Source organism: Typopeltis vanoorti, chromosome 25 (genome assembly GCF_054136105.1).
Source record: "Typopeltis vanoorti isolate ZY-2024b chromosome 25, IOZ_Tvanoo_1.0, whole genome shotgun sequence".
In the NCBI taxonomy this organism is placed as follows: Eukaryota; Metazoa; Arthropoda; class Arachnida; order Uropygi; family Thelyphonidae; genus Typopeltis; species Typopeltis vanoorti.
Window position 1 is genome coordinate 23398494 of NC_143573.1, and position 17259 is coordinate 23415752.

General features: G+C 33.8%; 1 protein-coding gene across 1 annotated transcript in view; it reads right to left on the reverse strand.

Annotated features, from left to right (window-relative positions):
- Abcd3 (ATP binding cassette subfamily D member Pmp70) overlaps positions 1-17259 on the reverse strand; it is a 602827-nt gene continuing 585568 nt past the window's right edge. The window contains exon 26 of the mRNA XM_090414763.1: positions 1-329. Coding sequence (XP_090270889.1) covers positions 252-329 — 78 coding nt within the window. The 3' untranslated portion in view covers positions 1-251. The remainder of the gene's footprint in view (positions 330-17259) is intronic.

Sequence of the window (17259 nt, forward strand, 5' to 3'; positions counted from 1 at the left end):
TTTGTAAAATAAAGCCGGGCAATGAATTCCTACATACTTATGTATTATGTGAAATGTTTTCTTCTATGTGATCCTCAGTACTTTATTTCTATATATATATATATATTTCTATAGTTAAGACACCAAATTAATCCATTCAAGTGGAGCTTAAGCATTTAAAAATTGCATAATCAAACTGTTCCCATTACTTATTTTTAATCCTTTTTAAAACAGATTTATTCTGGAGAATTTACAAACACCCAAAACTTTCATCAAGATCCATATGCTTCTGTATCTTGATCTATTGTCTTAAATTCATAATGTCCTCTGCCATCCATATAGAGTGAGTACTGTAAAAAGAAAAAAAAAACTACAGATGTATTTCCATTAGTATTAACTACGTTCATACATATATAATTAAGATGACTGGAGGGGACAAATGTTACTTTGTGACAGCCTCTTTAATATGAGTTCCTGTCTGAATGCTATAATTCAGAGGTTCTCAACTTTTTCCAGTAGCGTACCACTATATTTAATTCAAGATATTAGATGTACCAGTAAGCAATTTTTTTTTTTTTTTTTTTTTTTTTTTTTTTCTCTCCACAAGTGGTATGCTAGGTTGAGAATCCCTGCTATAATATAATTGAAGTTACTGTATCTTTCAACACTGAGTGAAAAGACATGATTTGGTTATATTATACTTCATGGCTTCACTAAAATAAAATTTAATATAAGTTAGGGTGACATTCATATATTTTACATTTTCAAGGATTGCTTAAGGGTCAAAGCTGTATAACAGATGAGATCTCCACAAAGGAATGCAGAGAACCTACCAGGGCTTCTGACCTAATATCCAATCCCCATCTTCTCGTGGTGCACCCTGTTGGGTATGTACCTGGATACTGAACGAGCAAGGATGGGCTGACAATTTGGAATTTAGCCGACCAAATTTTATTCTTATTGGCTTAAACTGATAAACAAAATGATGGTACTACATGACATAATCTCATGCTGGCTGGGACCTCGAACAAGGTCCCCGCTGTTTTCGCCAGGGAACCAGGGCAAAAAGTCAGCTACTGGAACAAACCTGAAAGCATACCCCAACTCAACATCACCAGAGTTAAAGATCGGTACTATCAACATAAGAAGCCTGAATGGCAAAGAAATGGAGCTAACTGAGGAATTAGCTAAGTACCAAAACGACATAATAGCGGTGACTGAAACAAAAAAGACAAAAACTGGCGATCTTTCTGAGCAATAAATACAAAATGTTATATTCAGGCAATGACAATCAAGGAAAAGGAGTAGTCATAGTATTCGACACAAAACACAAGGCTCACCTTGAATGGCAGGCAGTGTCAAGTAGAGTGATGTGGACAAATATGAGAATGGGGAACTGGACAATGAGACTTATTCGTGCCTATGGTCCCACAGAAGGTTCTACTAAGGTAGAAGTGGAGGAATTTTTTGAGGCTCTAGAGAAAGCTACTGACACAATAAAAAAAAAAAATGATCCTTGTTGGGGATCTAAATAGCAGAGTAGAAAGTGATTGTCAGACATACAAAAATATTTTGGGAAAATTTGGAGAAAATAGCAAAGCTAAATAATGGCAAATACCTGTTGGATTTCTGCTCAGGACATGGACTGGTTATTACTAACACCATGTTCCAACATAAGAATGTGCACAAATTCACATGGAGAGAAGAGGCAAGGAATAAGAAAAATCTCATTAACTATGTTATTGTTGATAGCCATAGTATTCAACACAAAATACGAGGCTAATCTTCTTGAATGGCAGTCAGTCTCAAGTAGAGTAATGTGGGCAAATATGAGAATGGGGAACTGGACAATGAGACTTATTTGTGCCTATGGTCCCACAGAAGGCTCTACTAAGGTAGAAGTGGAGGAATTTTTTGAGGCTTTAGAAAAAGCAACTGACACAATGAAAAAGGAAAAGTTGGTCCTTGTTGGGGATCTAAATAGTAGAGTAGGAAATGATTGTGAGACATACAAAAATATTTTGGGAAAATTTGGAGAAAAGAGCAAAGCTAATAATAATGGCAAATATCTGTTGGATTTCTGCTCAGGACATGGACTGGTTATTACTAACACCATGTTCCAACATAAAAATGTGCACAAATTCACATGGAGAGAAGAGGCTAGGAATAAGAAAAGTCTCATTGACTATGTTATTGTTGATAGTGATGTTTTCTCCCTGGTGCAGGACACCAGAGTGTACAGAGGATTTGAAATTGGAAGTGATCACTATTTAGTCTTGAGCAGGATAAAATTGAATTTCATATTGAAAAGAATAACATGTAAGAAAGTTTTAAAGCGAATAAAAGTTGAGCAGCTCTCAGATGTAAACTGTAGACTAAAATACAGAAATATTATTGAAAAGAAAATGAAAGAGTTTGAGAACAGGAATCAAACCTTGGAGATTCAGTGGCAAACTCTGAAGGAAACATTGATTGAGTCTGCCAGAGAGGCATGTGGTGAGGTTGTGTGCAAAGATAAAAAAATCAGAACTCCCTGGTGGACACAGGAAGTTAAAGAGGCAGTGAAGGAAAAGAAGAAAGCATATCAAAAGTTCCTGGCAAATAAGTCAGCTTTTACTCTTACAGAATACAGAGACAAATGTAAGAAAGCTAAACAGTGTGTAAAACTAGCTAAACAAAAGTCATGGGAGGACTTTGGCAAGAATATAGAAAATAAATATCAAGAAGGTGGCAAAATATTCTGGAGGTTGTTGAAGAAGCTTAGGAATGGAGGAAAGAGTGCTGTAAAAGGAATTAGAGATGATAAAGGTGAAATGAAAACAGGAGAAAAAGATATCCTTGAAGTATGGAGTAATTACTTTGAAAAACTGCTAAATGAAACAAGCAGTGATGACAGCACAGTGATAAAAAACACTGACCAGGCATGCAGTCAGGAATGCATATCCATACTTGAAGTAGAAAAAGCCATCAAAGGCTTGAAATGTGGAAAGGCAGCAGGAGTAGATGATATTCGACCAGAAATGCTGAAGTATGGTGGTATAAGAGTCTTACAGTGGCTGCACTGCATAGTTCAGAAAGCCTGGACAGAGGGACGAATTCCTGATGATTGGAGTAGAGCTCTCATAGTACCCATATATAAAAAGGGAAATAAAACTGAATGTGAGAATTACAGAGGTATTTCCCTACTGAGTGTTCCTGGCAAGATCTATGCAAGTATACTTGAGAAACGGTTGAGAAGAATTGTGGAAGAAAAGCTTGGTGAAGAACAAGCTGGATTCAGGCCAAATAGAGGCTGTCAGGATCAGATCTTCACTTTACGACAAATAGTCGAGAAAGCATGGGAATATAACAAAGATCTGTATTTAAGTTTTGTTGATTTGGAAAAGGCATATGACAAGGTGCCAAGAGAGAAGCTATTCAATACGCTGCAGTTATATGGTGTCAATGGGGCATTATATCAAGCAATACTTAGTCTGTATTTGAGTTGTGAGTCAGCAGTTAGAATTGAAGGAAGTACAGGAAGATGGTTTAATGTTAAATCTGGTGTCAGACAAGGATGTACATTATCCCCTCTGTTATTCATTATCTATATGGATCACATTATGAAGGAATGTGGTATTAAACCTGATATCAAAATTGGAGATGTTAATGTCAGCTCTTTGCTTTATGCGGATGATGTTATACTTCTAAATAAATCCGCTACAAGTCTGCAAGATTCTCTGACTAAATTGAATAGCTGTTGTAATAGATATGGTATGAAGGTCAGCAATAAAAAGACAAAGACAATGAAAATAGGCAGAATCATTGAAAATGTCAACTGTGTTGTGAATGGAGAACCTGTGGAACAAGTAAAATATTTTAGCTACTTAGGCACAATTTTTACTGAAGATGGTAAACTAAATATAGAAATAGACAACAGAATCAGCAAAGCTGGTATCGTGGGAAGTCAATTGAATAAATTCATATGGAATAAGAAAGAAATTAGTCGGAACACTAAATTAGCTGTATACAAAACTGTGTTCAAACCAATTTTAACTTATGGATCTGAGAGCTGGGTCAGAAGTAAAACACTTGACCAAAGACTAGAGACCGCAGATATGAGAGTCCTGAGAAAGATTAGGCGTGAGAGGCGTGAACAGATGGCATCAATGGCAATATCATATTAAAAATGAGGATATTAGGAAAGAACTTGACATTGTCAGCATCCAGGAATGCGTTAGCAGAGCTAATCTCAGATGGTATGGTCACTTAAATAGAATGGGAGAGGAAAGATTAGCAAAACAAGTGTTCTCTGCCAGGTTGGCAGGAAAACGACCCAGAGGAAGACCAAGATATAGGTGGATTGATACGGTACAAAGTGCCTTAGATGATAGAAATATAAGATCTGATAATGTTGGAGTCTTGACAAGTAACAGACTGATTTGGAGGAAAATTGTAGATAGGAAGTTAGTAATGATGTAATTTTTTCATGTAGTAGTCATATCCTGTACACCCCTTGAGGGTACATGGCAGGAATTTGATGATGATGATGATTGTTGATAGCAATGTTTTCTCCCTGGTGCAGGATACCAGAAGATTTGAAATTGGAAGCGATCACTATTTAGTCTTGAGCAGTATAAAATTGAATTTCATACTGAAAAGAATGACATGTAAGAAAGTTTTAAAGCGAATAAAAGTTAAGCTCTCAGATGTGAACTGTAGACTAAAATACAGGTTAAAAAGATTGAAGAAAAAATGAAACAGAACAGGAACCAAACCTTGAAGAAAATCCTGATTGATCCAGAGACACATGTGATGAGGTTGTCTGCAAGGATAGAAAAATCAGAACTCCATTGTGGACTCAGGAAGTTAAAGAAGAAAGCATATCAAAAGTTCCTGGCAAATAAGTCAGCTTGTGCTCTTAGAGAATGCAGAGACAAATTTAAAAAAGCTAAACACTGTAAAACTAGCTAAACAAAAGTCATGGGAGGACTTTAGCAAGAACATAGAAAATAAATGTCAAGCAGGTGGTAAGATATTCTGGAGGTTATTGAAGAAGCTTAGAAATGGAGGAAAGAATGCTGTAAAAAGAGTTAGAGATGATAAAGATGACATGAAAACGGTAGAAAAAGATATCCTTGAAGTAATTACTTCGAAAAATTCATAAATGAAACAAGCAGTGGTAAAAAAAAACAATCATACATGTACTTGAAGTAGAAAAAGCCATCAAAGGCTTGAAATGTGGAAAGGCACCAGGAGTAGATATTCGACCAGAAATGCTGAATATGGTGGTATAAAAGTCTTATAGTGGCTGCACTGCATATTTCAGAGGGATGAATTCCTGATGATTGGAGTAGAGCTCTCATAGTACACACATAAAAAGGGAAATAAAACTGAATGTGAGAATTACACAGAGATATTTCCCTACTGAGTGTTCCGGGCAAGATGCCAGTATGGTTGAGAAGAATTGTGGAAGAAAAGCTTGAAGAACAAACTGGATTCAAGCCAAATAGAGGCTGTCAGGATCAGATCTTCACTTGATGACAAATAGTGAAGAAATCATTGGAATATAACAAAGATCTGTATTTAAGTTTTGTCGATCTGGAAAAGGCAATACACTATAGTTATACGGTGTCAATGGGGCATTATATCAAGCAATACTTAGTCTTTATTTGAGTTGTAAGTCAGCAGTTAGAATTCAAGGAAGTACAGGAAGATGGTTTAAAGTTAATCTGGTATGAGACAAGGATGTACATTATCCCCTCTGTTATTATCTATATGGATCACATTATGAAGGAAAGTGGTATTAAACATGATATCAGAATTGGAGATGTTTATGTATTCTCTTGGAATAAGAAATAGAATAAGAGAGAAATTAGTTGGAACACTAAATTAGCTGTATACAAGACAGTGTTCAAACCAGTTTTAACTTATGGATCTGAGAGTTGGGTCAGAAGTAAAACACTTGACCAAAGACTAGAGACCATAGATATGAGAGTCCTGAGAAAGATTGAGAGGTGTGAACAAATGGCAATATCATATTAAAAACGAGGATATTAGGAAAGAACGTGACATAGTCAGCATCCAGGAATGTGTTAGCAGAGCTAATCTCAGGTGGTATGGTCACTTAAACAGAATGGGCGAAGAAAGATTAGCAAAACAAGTGTTCTCTGCCAGGTTGGCAGCAAAACGACCCAGAGGAAGACCAAGATGTAGGTGGATTGATACGGTACAAAGTGCCTTAGACGATAGAAATATAAGATCTGATAATATTGGAGTCTTGACAAGTAACAGACTGATTTGGAGGAAAATTGTAGATAGGAAGTTAGTAATGATGTAATTTTTTTCATGTAGTACTATCATATCCTGTACACCCCTTGTGGGTACATGGTAGGAATTTGATGTATTCTCTTTGCTTTATGCAGATGATGTTATACTTCTAAATAAACTCTGCAAGATTATCTGACTAAATTGAATAACTGATGTAATAGATATGGTATGAAGGTCAGCAATAAAAAGACAGACAATGAAAATAGGCAGAATCATTGAAAATGTCAACTGTGTTTTGAATGGAGAATCTGTGGAACAAGTAAAATATTTCAGCTACTTAGGCATGATTTTTAGTGAAGATGGTAAATTAAATATGGAAATAGACAACAGTATCAACAAAGGTGGTATTGTAGGAAGTCAATTGAATAAATTCATATGGTATAAGAGAGAAATTAGTCTAAATTAGCTGTATACAAGACAGTGTTCAAACCAGTTTTAACTTATGCATCTGAGAGTTGGGTCAGAAGTAAACACTTGACCACAGATATGAGAGAGATTAGAAGCGTGAACAGATGGCATCAATGGGAATATCATATTAAAAATGAGATTAGGAAAGAACTCGACATTGTCAGCATCCTGGAATGCATTAACAGAGCTAATCTAAGGTGGTATGGTTACTTGAACAGAATGGGTGAGGAAAGATTAGCAAAACAAGTTTTCTCTGCCAGGTTGGCAGGAAAACGACCCAGAGGAAGACGAAGTGCCTTAGACTATAGAAATATAACTGATAATGATGTTGGAATCTTGACAAGTAACAGACTGATTTGGAGGAAAATTGTAGATAGGAAGTTAGTAATGATAAATTTTTCATGAAGTACTATCATATCCTGTACACCCCTTGAGGGTACATGTCAGGAATTTGATGATAAGGATTACTTGAGTCTGAGTCATTTCTTGACTTGCGATGGACAAGTTCAGTGCAACCTATGGATGCATTGAACTTCAGCACCTTCTTCACGACACCATTAGGTGTCATGAAGGTGGTGCTGAAAATAGTTCATACATTCACAAAATTCGACCGATTGTAGTTTGATAATGAAGATGTAGAATAGTACAAAGTTCCAGAAGAGGGGAAAAAAATCCCCTAAAAAATTGGCAGAAGGATATGGATATTTAGTAAGGTCGATAGACAGATGATGCAACCCCAACAGAAAAATTCATGGAAAAGAAAAACTGTAGAATAAGTTGAACAAAGTGTATTTTCCTTCACCCCTACCTAGATTTTCCACATATGATGCATCTGATGAACCATCATTAGAATGCTTTACTTTTCTTAATGAATCATCTTTAAGAATTACTCTTCTGTCATGTGTTCATCTGATTATTTTACCAATAAGAATTATTAACATGTTAGCACAAGAATATTTTAATATTTGCCAAATATTTCAGTCTGAAATTAATAGACTATCATCAGTGGCTTGATCATTCAAAAGTAGAACAAGCTGCATGATGTTACATTGCTAAGCAACAAGAGAGGTAAATTTCATCAGAGTGATGAATAAATTATAGGTATGAATTAACAATTTTAGTTTATAAATTCAATTAAAGATAACAGACTAATGTAAAATTAGGTGTCAATTGATAACTTAGTGTTATCTGGATTAAGCTTTCTCATATTTTTGACAAGGATAGGCAATCATTTCGATTTAAGTTCCGTGTAACTGCAATCTGTCGTACTTTGGACAAACTGGATGCTCTATAGAAAAAAAGAATACAAGAACATCAATCGTACACTCTTCACAACAAATCCGATAAGTCTGGATTGGCACAACATTCTTTGGTCCAGGACTCGCCTTCTATACAGATGTTGCAATAAATTCAAACACCTATTCAAAGAAGGTGTTGAGGCCTTATTTCAATGCCCTAACTTAAATTTAAATGATTGCCTATCCTTGGATAATGCAGTTATGTGCAGGGCTCTACCAACTGGCAAGTACATGCAGAATGAACAAAATAGGATTTTTTTTATTTAATAAAAAGTAATTGGTATGACATGCATTGACTTATTGGGACATCATTAAAATTCTGGGAAATATTGGGCATGTAAATTTTGAGTGTGTGTGAAAGTAGGGTATGTATATCCTTTACTTTAGCAATAAACATACCTCATTCACTTTTACATGTGAACTATTTGCTATTGAGCAAATAACCCCACTTTATGAGAATTTGCTTTTTTTTTCCCTTTGTTTCCACACCTATAATTTACTACAGGTTTAATTTGCATCCTTATTAAACATATCCTTTACTTTAGCAATAAACATACCTCATTCACTTTTACATGTGAACTATTTGCTATTGAGCAAATAACCCCACTTTATGAGAATTTGCTTTTTTTTTTCCTTTGTTTCCACACCTATAATTTACTACAGGTTTAATTTGCATCCTTATTAAACAGCAGAGGATGCACTCCTGCCAATAAACTGTGATCTAATTGCATCAATGGTATATGACTTGCTCGAGGACAAGCAGAACTCAAGAATTTAAACCCTGTAGTTTATTTTTTTTTTTAAAATTTGAGAGCAGGGCCACATTTACCATTAGGTGTGCAAGTTGGGGGCCACATTTTAAAACCTTACTCCTCACAAAGAACAATAAAATAAAGCATAGTTATAGTTGCAAAATAATACTTATTTTTAAATATTAAATTCATAATATAAAAACTAGAGGCTGCTGAAAAATTTGTGAGGCCTCCCGGTTCCAATTGAAATACATTGTTCTTTTCTTAGAATATGAAACTAACGAACTCCTGTATTCCATAAAATTCATGTAAGTGTACCATTTCTCTGCTGGACGTCTATCTACATGTCCAGCAACTTGGATAATATTCTGTCCACCTGTTGAAGGAACATGGATAAGAAGTGCAGTTTCACTACCATTAGAAGGGGCAATAATCCTTCACACTGAAAAGAACACTTAACTAGATTACCTGGTGTAGGTAGTAGCTAAGTTCAGTTGCCTACAGCAAGAAATGCAGTTGCTTGCGGTTTACTGGGTAACCAGAATCTGTTATATCAGACTAAATATGTTTGAGTTATATTCATTTTTTGCTGCTTGTTTTTATCATATAATTAGTTTTTAATGCCAGCACAAAATAAATCCTTTCATACTTTCTTCACTTCATATTGTATCGCTTTGGAAGATCAATGTCACTATCAATTTTTTTGCTAATTATTTTAATCGCCAATACATTTTAAAATTCTCCCAGAACTTGATTGAAGAAAATTATTTTATAAATTCATGAAAATCCGAATCTAAAAATGAATACAGCCTCCACTTTTGAATTTTGCTTTATAGAGAATCATACGCAAGTCTTGAATCATATCATGTAACATTAAGTTTTATAACATAATCTGTAGGTTTTTGCATTTCAACTTTCTTTCTTTTTCCCCTAATCACTCAATACAAATCGAAATAAACTGCAGTTATGAAGTCAATTTTCGGTTAATTTCGATATTATGCAGCAGTTTTGAAGTAGCGATATTTTCCCTACAGCTTATCTTTCGAAACGTGTGCATGCGTCAAATTGAAATGTTATTTCCAAAATTTTTATAACAGAATTAATTTGCCTTTAATGGCTAACTCCCCCCCCCCCCTCCCAAAATTATCACCACACGTGCACTTAATTTGTTTGAATTCGTTATTTTTCCAAAGTAATTGTACCAGAGAACTTTTAATATTCCGATACAGAAATTAAATTGTGATTATTATAAATTAGCAAATTTTGTATATATATTTTTTTCTGATAAGTATAAATCATTAAGTTATGTAATATTGGAGAAATTAATGTTTAAAAACAGTTTCATCGTACAAAAGCAATCAGAAAGATGAAAAATATAATAAAATAAAATTGTGTATTCAGCTATTGTTAGGGACTTTTTAGTGCGACTACTGGACATGTTCTTTTCTCACTTTCTCAATAATTTTCGTTAACTTACGGACTGTTACTCAAGCAGAAAGGTGTAGGTTTATAACCCCCCCCCCCCCCAAAAAAAATGATTATGTAATACATACGCACCTTTTCTTTTAAAGAATTCAAATCTTTTTTTCCCCCAAGATAATTGTATCAAATTATTTATCATTTTTCGATAATGAAACTGATCACTAGAAATTAAGAAATCATTTTGGTATAACTGTTGTATCAGCCTGTAAAAGATATGTCAGTATTTTTGTGTTAAGATGTCTGTAATCAACAATGGAAAACAAAACAAGACATTCTTGATGTATTCTGCACTATAGCTAGGGCCTAGCTATAGTGCAGAATAACTAGCTTTTCCTCCAGCTAAGAGAATTATTATAGAGTATGTCGAAGATGTAGTAATATTTAGAATTAAAAAAATAAACAAAAATAACACTACTGAAATTTCAGTAGACCGCTGAAAACAACTGATTTCAGATTGCAAAGAAATAGTACAGAATTAGAAGCTTCAACGGCGCAACAGTATTATTGCTTTATTTTATTTTTTTGTCAAAACGGTAAACCGAACTAACAGAATTTGACTGAAAGCTTTCAAAGCAGTAGAAATTTAAATTAGTTATGTAATTGATTTCCAGGAGAGGAGAAGGGAGGTAGATGCAGTAGAAAATCTTCAAAATGACAAATTTTGAATTATTTCATATAGGATATCCTTCATGTTATATACTTTCAGCATATCTACAGTGGTTACATTGGATATTATAGTAATGCAGATCCTTAAAAAAAAAATAATAATAAAAAATCTGTTGCAGTTTTAAGCAAAAGACAAAGTCTGATAAAATACCATTGGATATAAATTTTTGATATTAGAAATACTTACAATCAGAAACCCCGAGTAATGCAGTTTAACATCATTTGTTGTTCACAAAAAAAAAAAAAAAAAAAATCGTTCCTAAGATTGAAATGTTATGATCCATATAACAGTATTTTGCAAGGAAAGAAAGCAAAATATCATATTTGACACAATATTTTAAATAAAACAAACATTTGAAAATTCGCAAAAAATATTATTCTATATTGTCAGTAAAGTGAAAGAACATAAAGTTGTCTTGTTCCGTTACACTGATTTGAAGAATAAAAGGCAGCAAATTTACTATTACTAAATAGATTCATTGCAAAGACTGATCTCTGGTCATTTCAGGAATGATTATTTTCGCACTTGTGAAATTCATTTTTATTTTTGGGAAGACACAATCATTGTGCAAGGAAAAAAAAAATCAAATATCATAGGATCGTAAAAGGAAATTCCAAGTAACACAGTACACGTAGTGTCAAAGGTTGTTCCACCACAGTTAATTGGTTAACGGCTCTAAAATCGGCATTAACCGATTAACGCCGATTTTAGATTTCAGGGATTAACGGTGAACGGGGTTATTGCATGATAAAAAGTAGAATGCGGATGAAGTTTTGATCCATTAAAATTGAATTGACAACTATGCTGCGGATTCTTGTTCTGAAGCAGTGCAGTATTTTTGTTTTATTCAAAACGTATATAATTACTTTTCGTCTTCAAGAAGATGGAGCATACTCCTTAAACATTTAGGGAAAAAAAAAACTAACAGTTAAAAGATTAAGTGAAACGAGGTGGTCCACAAGAGCTGACACTCAATTGCTTTGATACCGTGGATATAAACAATTACCTGAAGTATCGATTTCTCCTCATGAAAAATCTATTTCTAAATTAGAGATCATTGGCTGATCATTTTGACAATTCAGAAACAGCAATTTTAACAGTTGTGTGGGATAAAGTTTTATAACGAATAAACGCTACTAGTAAATCTCTACAAGATCCCAATATAGATTTGATTTTAGCTAATACATATACAAAATACATAAAAACAAAATTTTACAATCTTATGGGGCTGATATTGATTCAAAAAAAAATTATTGGAGAAGTTAAGCAATTTTTAATAATGATAAAGGAAGAAAAATTTTCAATTAAAATATGTACAAATTTATAAACGATGAGTTAACGTCTACTTTTCTGAACGTAGAAACAATTCTAACAATATTTTTGAGGATGCCTATTTCAAATGCAAGTGCTGAACGCTCATTTTCAGTGTTGAAATGAATAAAAAATTTAAGAAGAAACTTGCACCAAAATAAAACAAGTTACCTGTCATTATTATGCATCGAATCAGATGTAATAGACTCGATTAATTATGATATCATTTTAGATATATTTGCTAACACCAAAGCCAGAAAAAAAACTTTTAGTTATTTTTTTTTAATTTAAATTTGAACTGATTTATTTATATATATATATATATATATATATATATATATATATATATTTTTTTTTTTTTTTTTTTAAATGCAAATATATGTATACCAATGTTGTGTTATTTTTAGTTTATTGAAATGAGTTATTATGGAAATGTCGACTTTTATTTTCGATAAACTAAAAAAAAAAAAGACTTGTTCTTTTGGAGCCTCATTATGATGTTGTGCCTAGGGCTTCAAAAAGTATAAATGTGTCCCTGTTTGAGAATGTTGCTTTTAAAAAGGAAAAATGATACAAAGTAATTAATTTGAAACATTGCTAAATGACCCTTTCTTTTAGTTACACGGTGATCAGCATTCATTTTAAAAATTTATGAAATTTACAACCATGTTAAAAAAAAACTTTTTTATTATCCCGAGGTTTCGATCTTCGCATCAAGATCATCATCTGGAGCATGCATCACTATACAAGACAAGCTGGGTTATATTATTAACTGTAAGCTAAAGAAACAATGATTTGATCACATTATTCTACTGGCATGACCTCTAGTGAAAAAAAAAAAAATTATTACATCAAGCTAAATTCTATTTACGATGACAATAAACATTTTTTCAGAAACAATGATGTCCTATTTTTAGTATTACAATTCTTATTTTTGCTTTTAAGATACTGGATTTTCTACAGTCCTGTTTATAGTTGTTCTTGGTGAGGAATGTTCCGTGGGTCAAATATATACCTTCCATACGTTTGGGATTTTTAGACCATCATTATTGTTCAGATTGGGGTGGTTGATAATAATCTCACATGCTTCCTTGAATTTTCGTTCATACCATGTTTTAGTGCAATGTAGACAGCTAGTGCTTTTCCAGTCAATTCTGTGTAAGGAATTCAGGGCATGATCAGAAAGGTCAGCTTCACCATAATTATTATATTTAATGTGTCGTTTATGTTCTTTTTGTCTGATAGGAATTGTGCATTCTGTTTCTCCTATATATGGTATGTTGCAAGTACAATAAATCCGGTATACTCCAGGGTGGGCTAGTGGAGGGAGTGGGCCTTTGGATGAGTTGAGTAAGCTTTTTAATTTTGCAGGAGGTTTAAAGGTGGCTTTGAGGTTGTATTTTCATAGTACTCCTTTTATTTTGTTTGATGTTCCTTTAATGCAGGGAATGGTTTTATAGTCTGGTTTGTCTTTGTTTTTTTTTATGGTTTTGTAGAGAATTTTGTTAATAGTGTTTTGGTTGTATCTGTATTAAAGATAATTTTAAATTCGTCTTTTAGTGCCTGTTCTTTGGAACAGATCGTTTGTATCCTGTTTTTTAGTATGTTGATGACACCTAGTTTTTGTGTTGGGTGGTAGTGGTAGGAGTTTGTGTGTGTATATATTGTCCCGTATGTGTCAGTTTCCGGTAAACAGTGAAGGACAGATTGCCAGAGGGAAGATATGTGACAAGTGTATCCAGACGTGCATCCAGAAACACATGCATTTGTGTTGTTTGTTTAGGTGGCTAAGGAATGTGTCTAATGTCTGGCAGCCATGGGACCAGATCGCGAAAACATCGTCAACGTATCTAAGCCAGACTTTGGGTTTTAAAGGCAAGTTGCTCAAAATGTTCCATTTAAAAGTTAGCCATGGGGGGAGGGGGGGGATAATGGCAAGCCCATGGCTGTGCCTTCTTTTTGTAAGTAAGGATATCTACCACTCGAAGAAAAACACCATAATGGGGATCAACTACAAATTAGTGCAAGCATCAAGTGATGCCACTAGTAGCAACATGGAGACCAGTACGCTAGTCCCACATAAGAAACATGCGGCTGATATCCACTATCTTCAAAATTAATAGTGTCCACAACCGTCTACCAAACCTCACTTTTTTGGGGGGGAAGGAGGAAGAAACTCAAATTTGAATGATATAATCACGTAATCACAAGAAAGATATTTATTTAACCAAATATTTCGGTCTGGAAATAGCAGACCATCGTCGGTGGTATTACAAGAACAGTTTAAAAAATATACAAGCTAGAATACTAACAATAGATCGTTGAAATTAGAACATGCCGCGTGATGTTATATCACCAAGTATGAAACGAAATATTTTGAAGTAGAAACATGATTGAATTTGCTATTTAAAAAAAAAAAAAAAAAAAAAAAAAAAAAAAAAATTATTAATGAGTAATCTTGATTAGGCTTTCCCAGATTTTTGATATAGATATGCAGTCATTACGATTCAGGTTGGGATGATGGAGCAAGGCCTCCACGCTTTCCTTGAACAAACGTTCGAACCTATAACGGGATCTATGTAAGAGGCGCGTTTTGGACCAAAGGATGCTGTGGTCAGTTTCAATCCCGTGTTGAGCCAAACCAGACTTTTCAGGTTTATTGTGAAGAATGGATGATTGATGTTCTTGGATTCTTTTTTCAAGAGAACGTCCAGTCTGTCCAAAGTAAGAGAGATCACAGTTGCAAGGAATTTGATAAACTCCAGGAAGAGATAAAGTTGAGCGTTTGTCTTTAGGAGAAGGAAAATGAGAAGACAATTTGTTAATAGGAGAATACGTAGCTGTTAAATCATATTTCTTCAGAATTCTTGCGATAGGTTCTGAAATACCGGAGATATAAGGAATAGGTACTCGACGTATTGAATCTTTGTTGTTTTGTGGAGGATTATAAGATGTAAGAAGACGTTGAATACTTTTTTCAGAAAAGCCATTGAGTTTCATGTGTTGCTGGATAGTAGAAAGTTCTTTCTGTAGATAATCAAAAGTAGAACAATTAGTTTTGGCTCTTTTGATGAGACATTTTTTTTTTTTTTTTTAATAGCAAATTCAATCATGTTTCTACTTCAAAATATTTCGTTTCATACTTGGTGATATAACATCACGCGGCATGTTCTAATTTCAACGATCTATTGTTAGTATTCTAGCTTGTATATTTTTTAAACTGTTCTTGTAATAACACCGACGATGGTCTGCTATTTCCAGACCGAAATATTTGGTTAAATAAATATCTTTCTTGTGATTACGTGATTATATCATTCAGTCTTATGTCGCAAGTATCCTTAAAACAACAGAAACTCAAATTTCCCCTTGCCCTAGCATTATTCATCTTAATTTTCCAAACTACACCCACAAACTCCTTTCAATGCAATGGCAGCACATATATCTGCTCTGACATGAGAGAGAAAGCAGCCATCCTAGAATTGCCAACTGTGACCTCCTTTGATTGAAAGTCTCCCTTCCCTACTCAGTCAAAATCATTTGCTGTCTCTATCATTCCCCTAATGCCATGAACCACTCTAATTTCCTCTCCTTAAAAATCGATTTTATCCTTTGATATGCCACAGTTCCTGGACAAGCAGACTCAAGAATTTAAACCCTGTAGTTTCATTTTTTTTTAATTTGAGAGTGTTGCTTTTAAATAGGAAAAATATATGGAGAAATTAATTTGAAACATTGTTAAATGAAACAATGAAACAAGCAATGACAGCATGGTGGTAGAAAACAATCAACAGGAATGCCATCTGGAATATATATTTGTACTCGAAATAGAAAAAGCCATCACAAACTGAAATGTGAAAAGGCAGCTGGATTAGATGATATTCGACCAAAAATGCTAAAATATAGAGCTATTGTATAAAAGTTGTTGCAGTGGCTACATTGTAATTCAGAAGGCCTGGTGAGAGTCGAATTCCAGATAATTGGAGTAAAGCGTTCATAGTACCCATATATAAAATGTAAAAATTACAAAGGAATTTGTCTAGTGAGTAAAATTTATGCAAGTATTCTTGAGAAATGGCTAAGAAAAATCTGTATTTAGGAGCTAACAAGGATCTGTATTTAAGTTTTGTAGATCTGGAAAAGGCATATGACAAGATGAAAGCTATTCAAACGCCAGTTATATGGTGTAAATGGGACATATCAAGTACTACAGTCTCTATTTGAGTTGTAAATCAGCGGTTAGAATTGAGTCCATTGTTGTAATCTATTTGGACCACATGAAGGAAAGTGGTATTAAACCTGATATCAGGATTGGAGATGTTGGTCTCAGCTCTTTATTTCATACAGGTGATGTTATACTCCTAAATAAATCTAGAAAAAGTGTGCAGGATTCCCTGACCAAATTGAATAACTGCTTTAATAAATTTGGTATGAAAATCAGCATTAGAAAGACAAAGACAATTAAAATATGCAGAAACATTGAATGCATCAACTGCATCCTGAATGGATAACAAAGTAAAACATTTCAGATATTCAGACACATTTTTTAATAAAGATGCAAAATAAATTTGAAAATACAGCAGAATTAGCATTTTTAATCTTTACCAAAGTCTCATCAGTGGGAGCCAGATCTAGAAGTGATACCAAGGTTGAAGTAATGCAGAAGTTATATTTCCATACAAAAGAACAAAAGGTGTCACACCTTATTACTGAAATACTCCGAATTAGAGATAGATGTTGGAAGTTTTTCCACTTGCTTATACTATAAATTAAAGATGCCAAGTAATTATATTCTTGATTTATAAAAATCAAGTGGATATTAAATCCAACATTTTAGTAAATATATTCTTGATTTTGAAGTGTAAACAAAGTTTGCACATGAGAAGCCTATAATCCAGCAGTGGCAAGAAACTAAAGAAAAAGAAACGAGACAAATTCTATTATTCTTTGTTATGAAATACTTAATGTCTATTACACGTTCATTTGAAACATTTGGTTCATCTGTGAAGTTTTATTAAAAAAAGCGACCGAAAAGGTCGAGTGCTGAGCCGGGTTG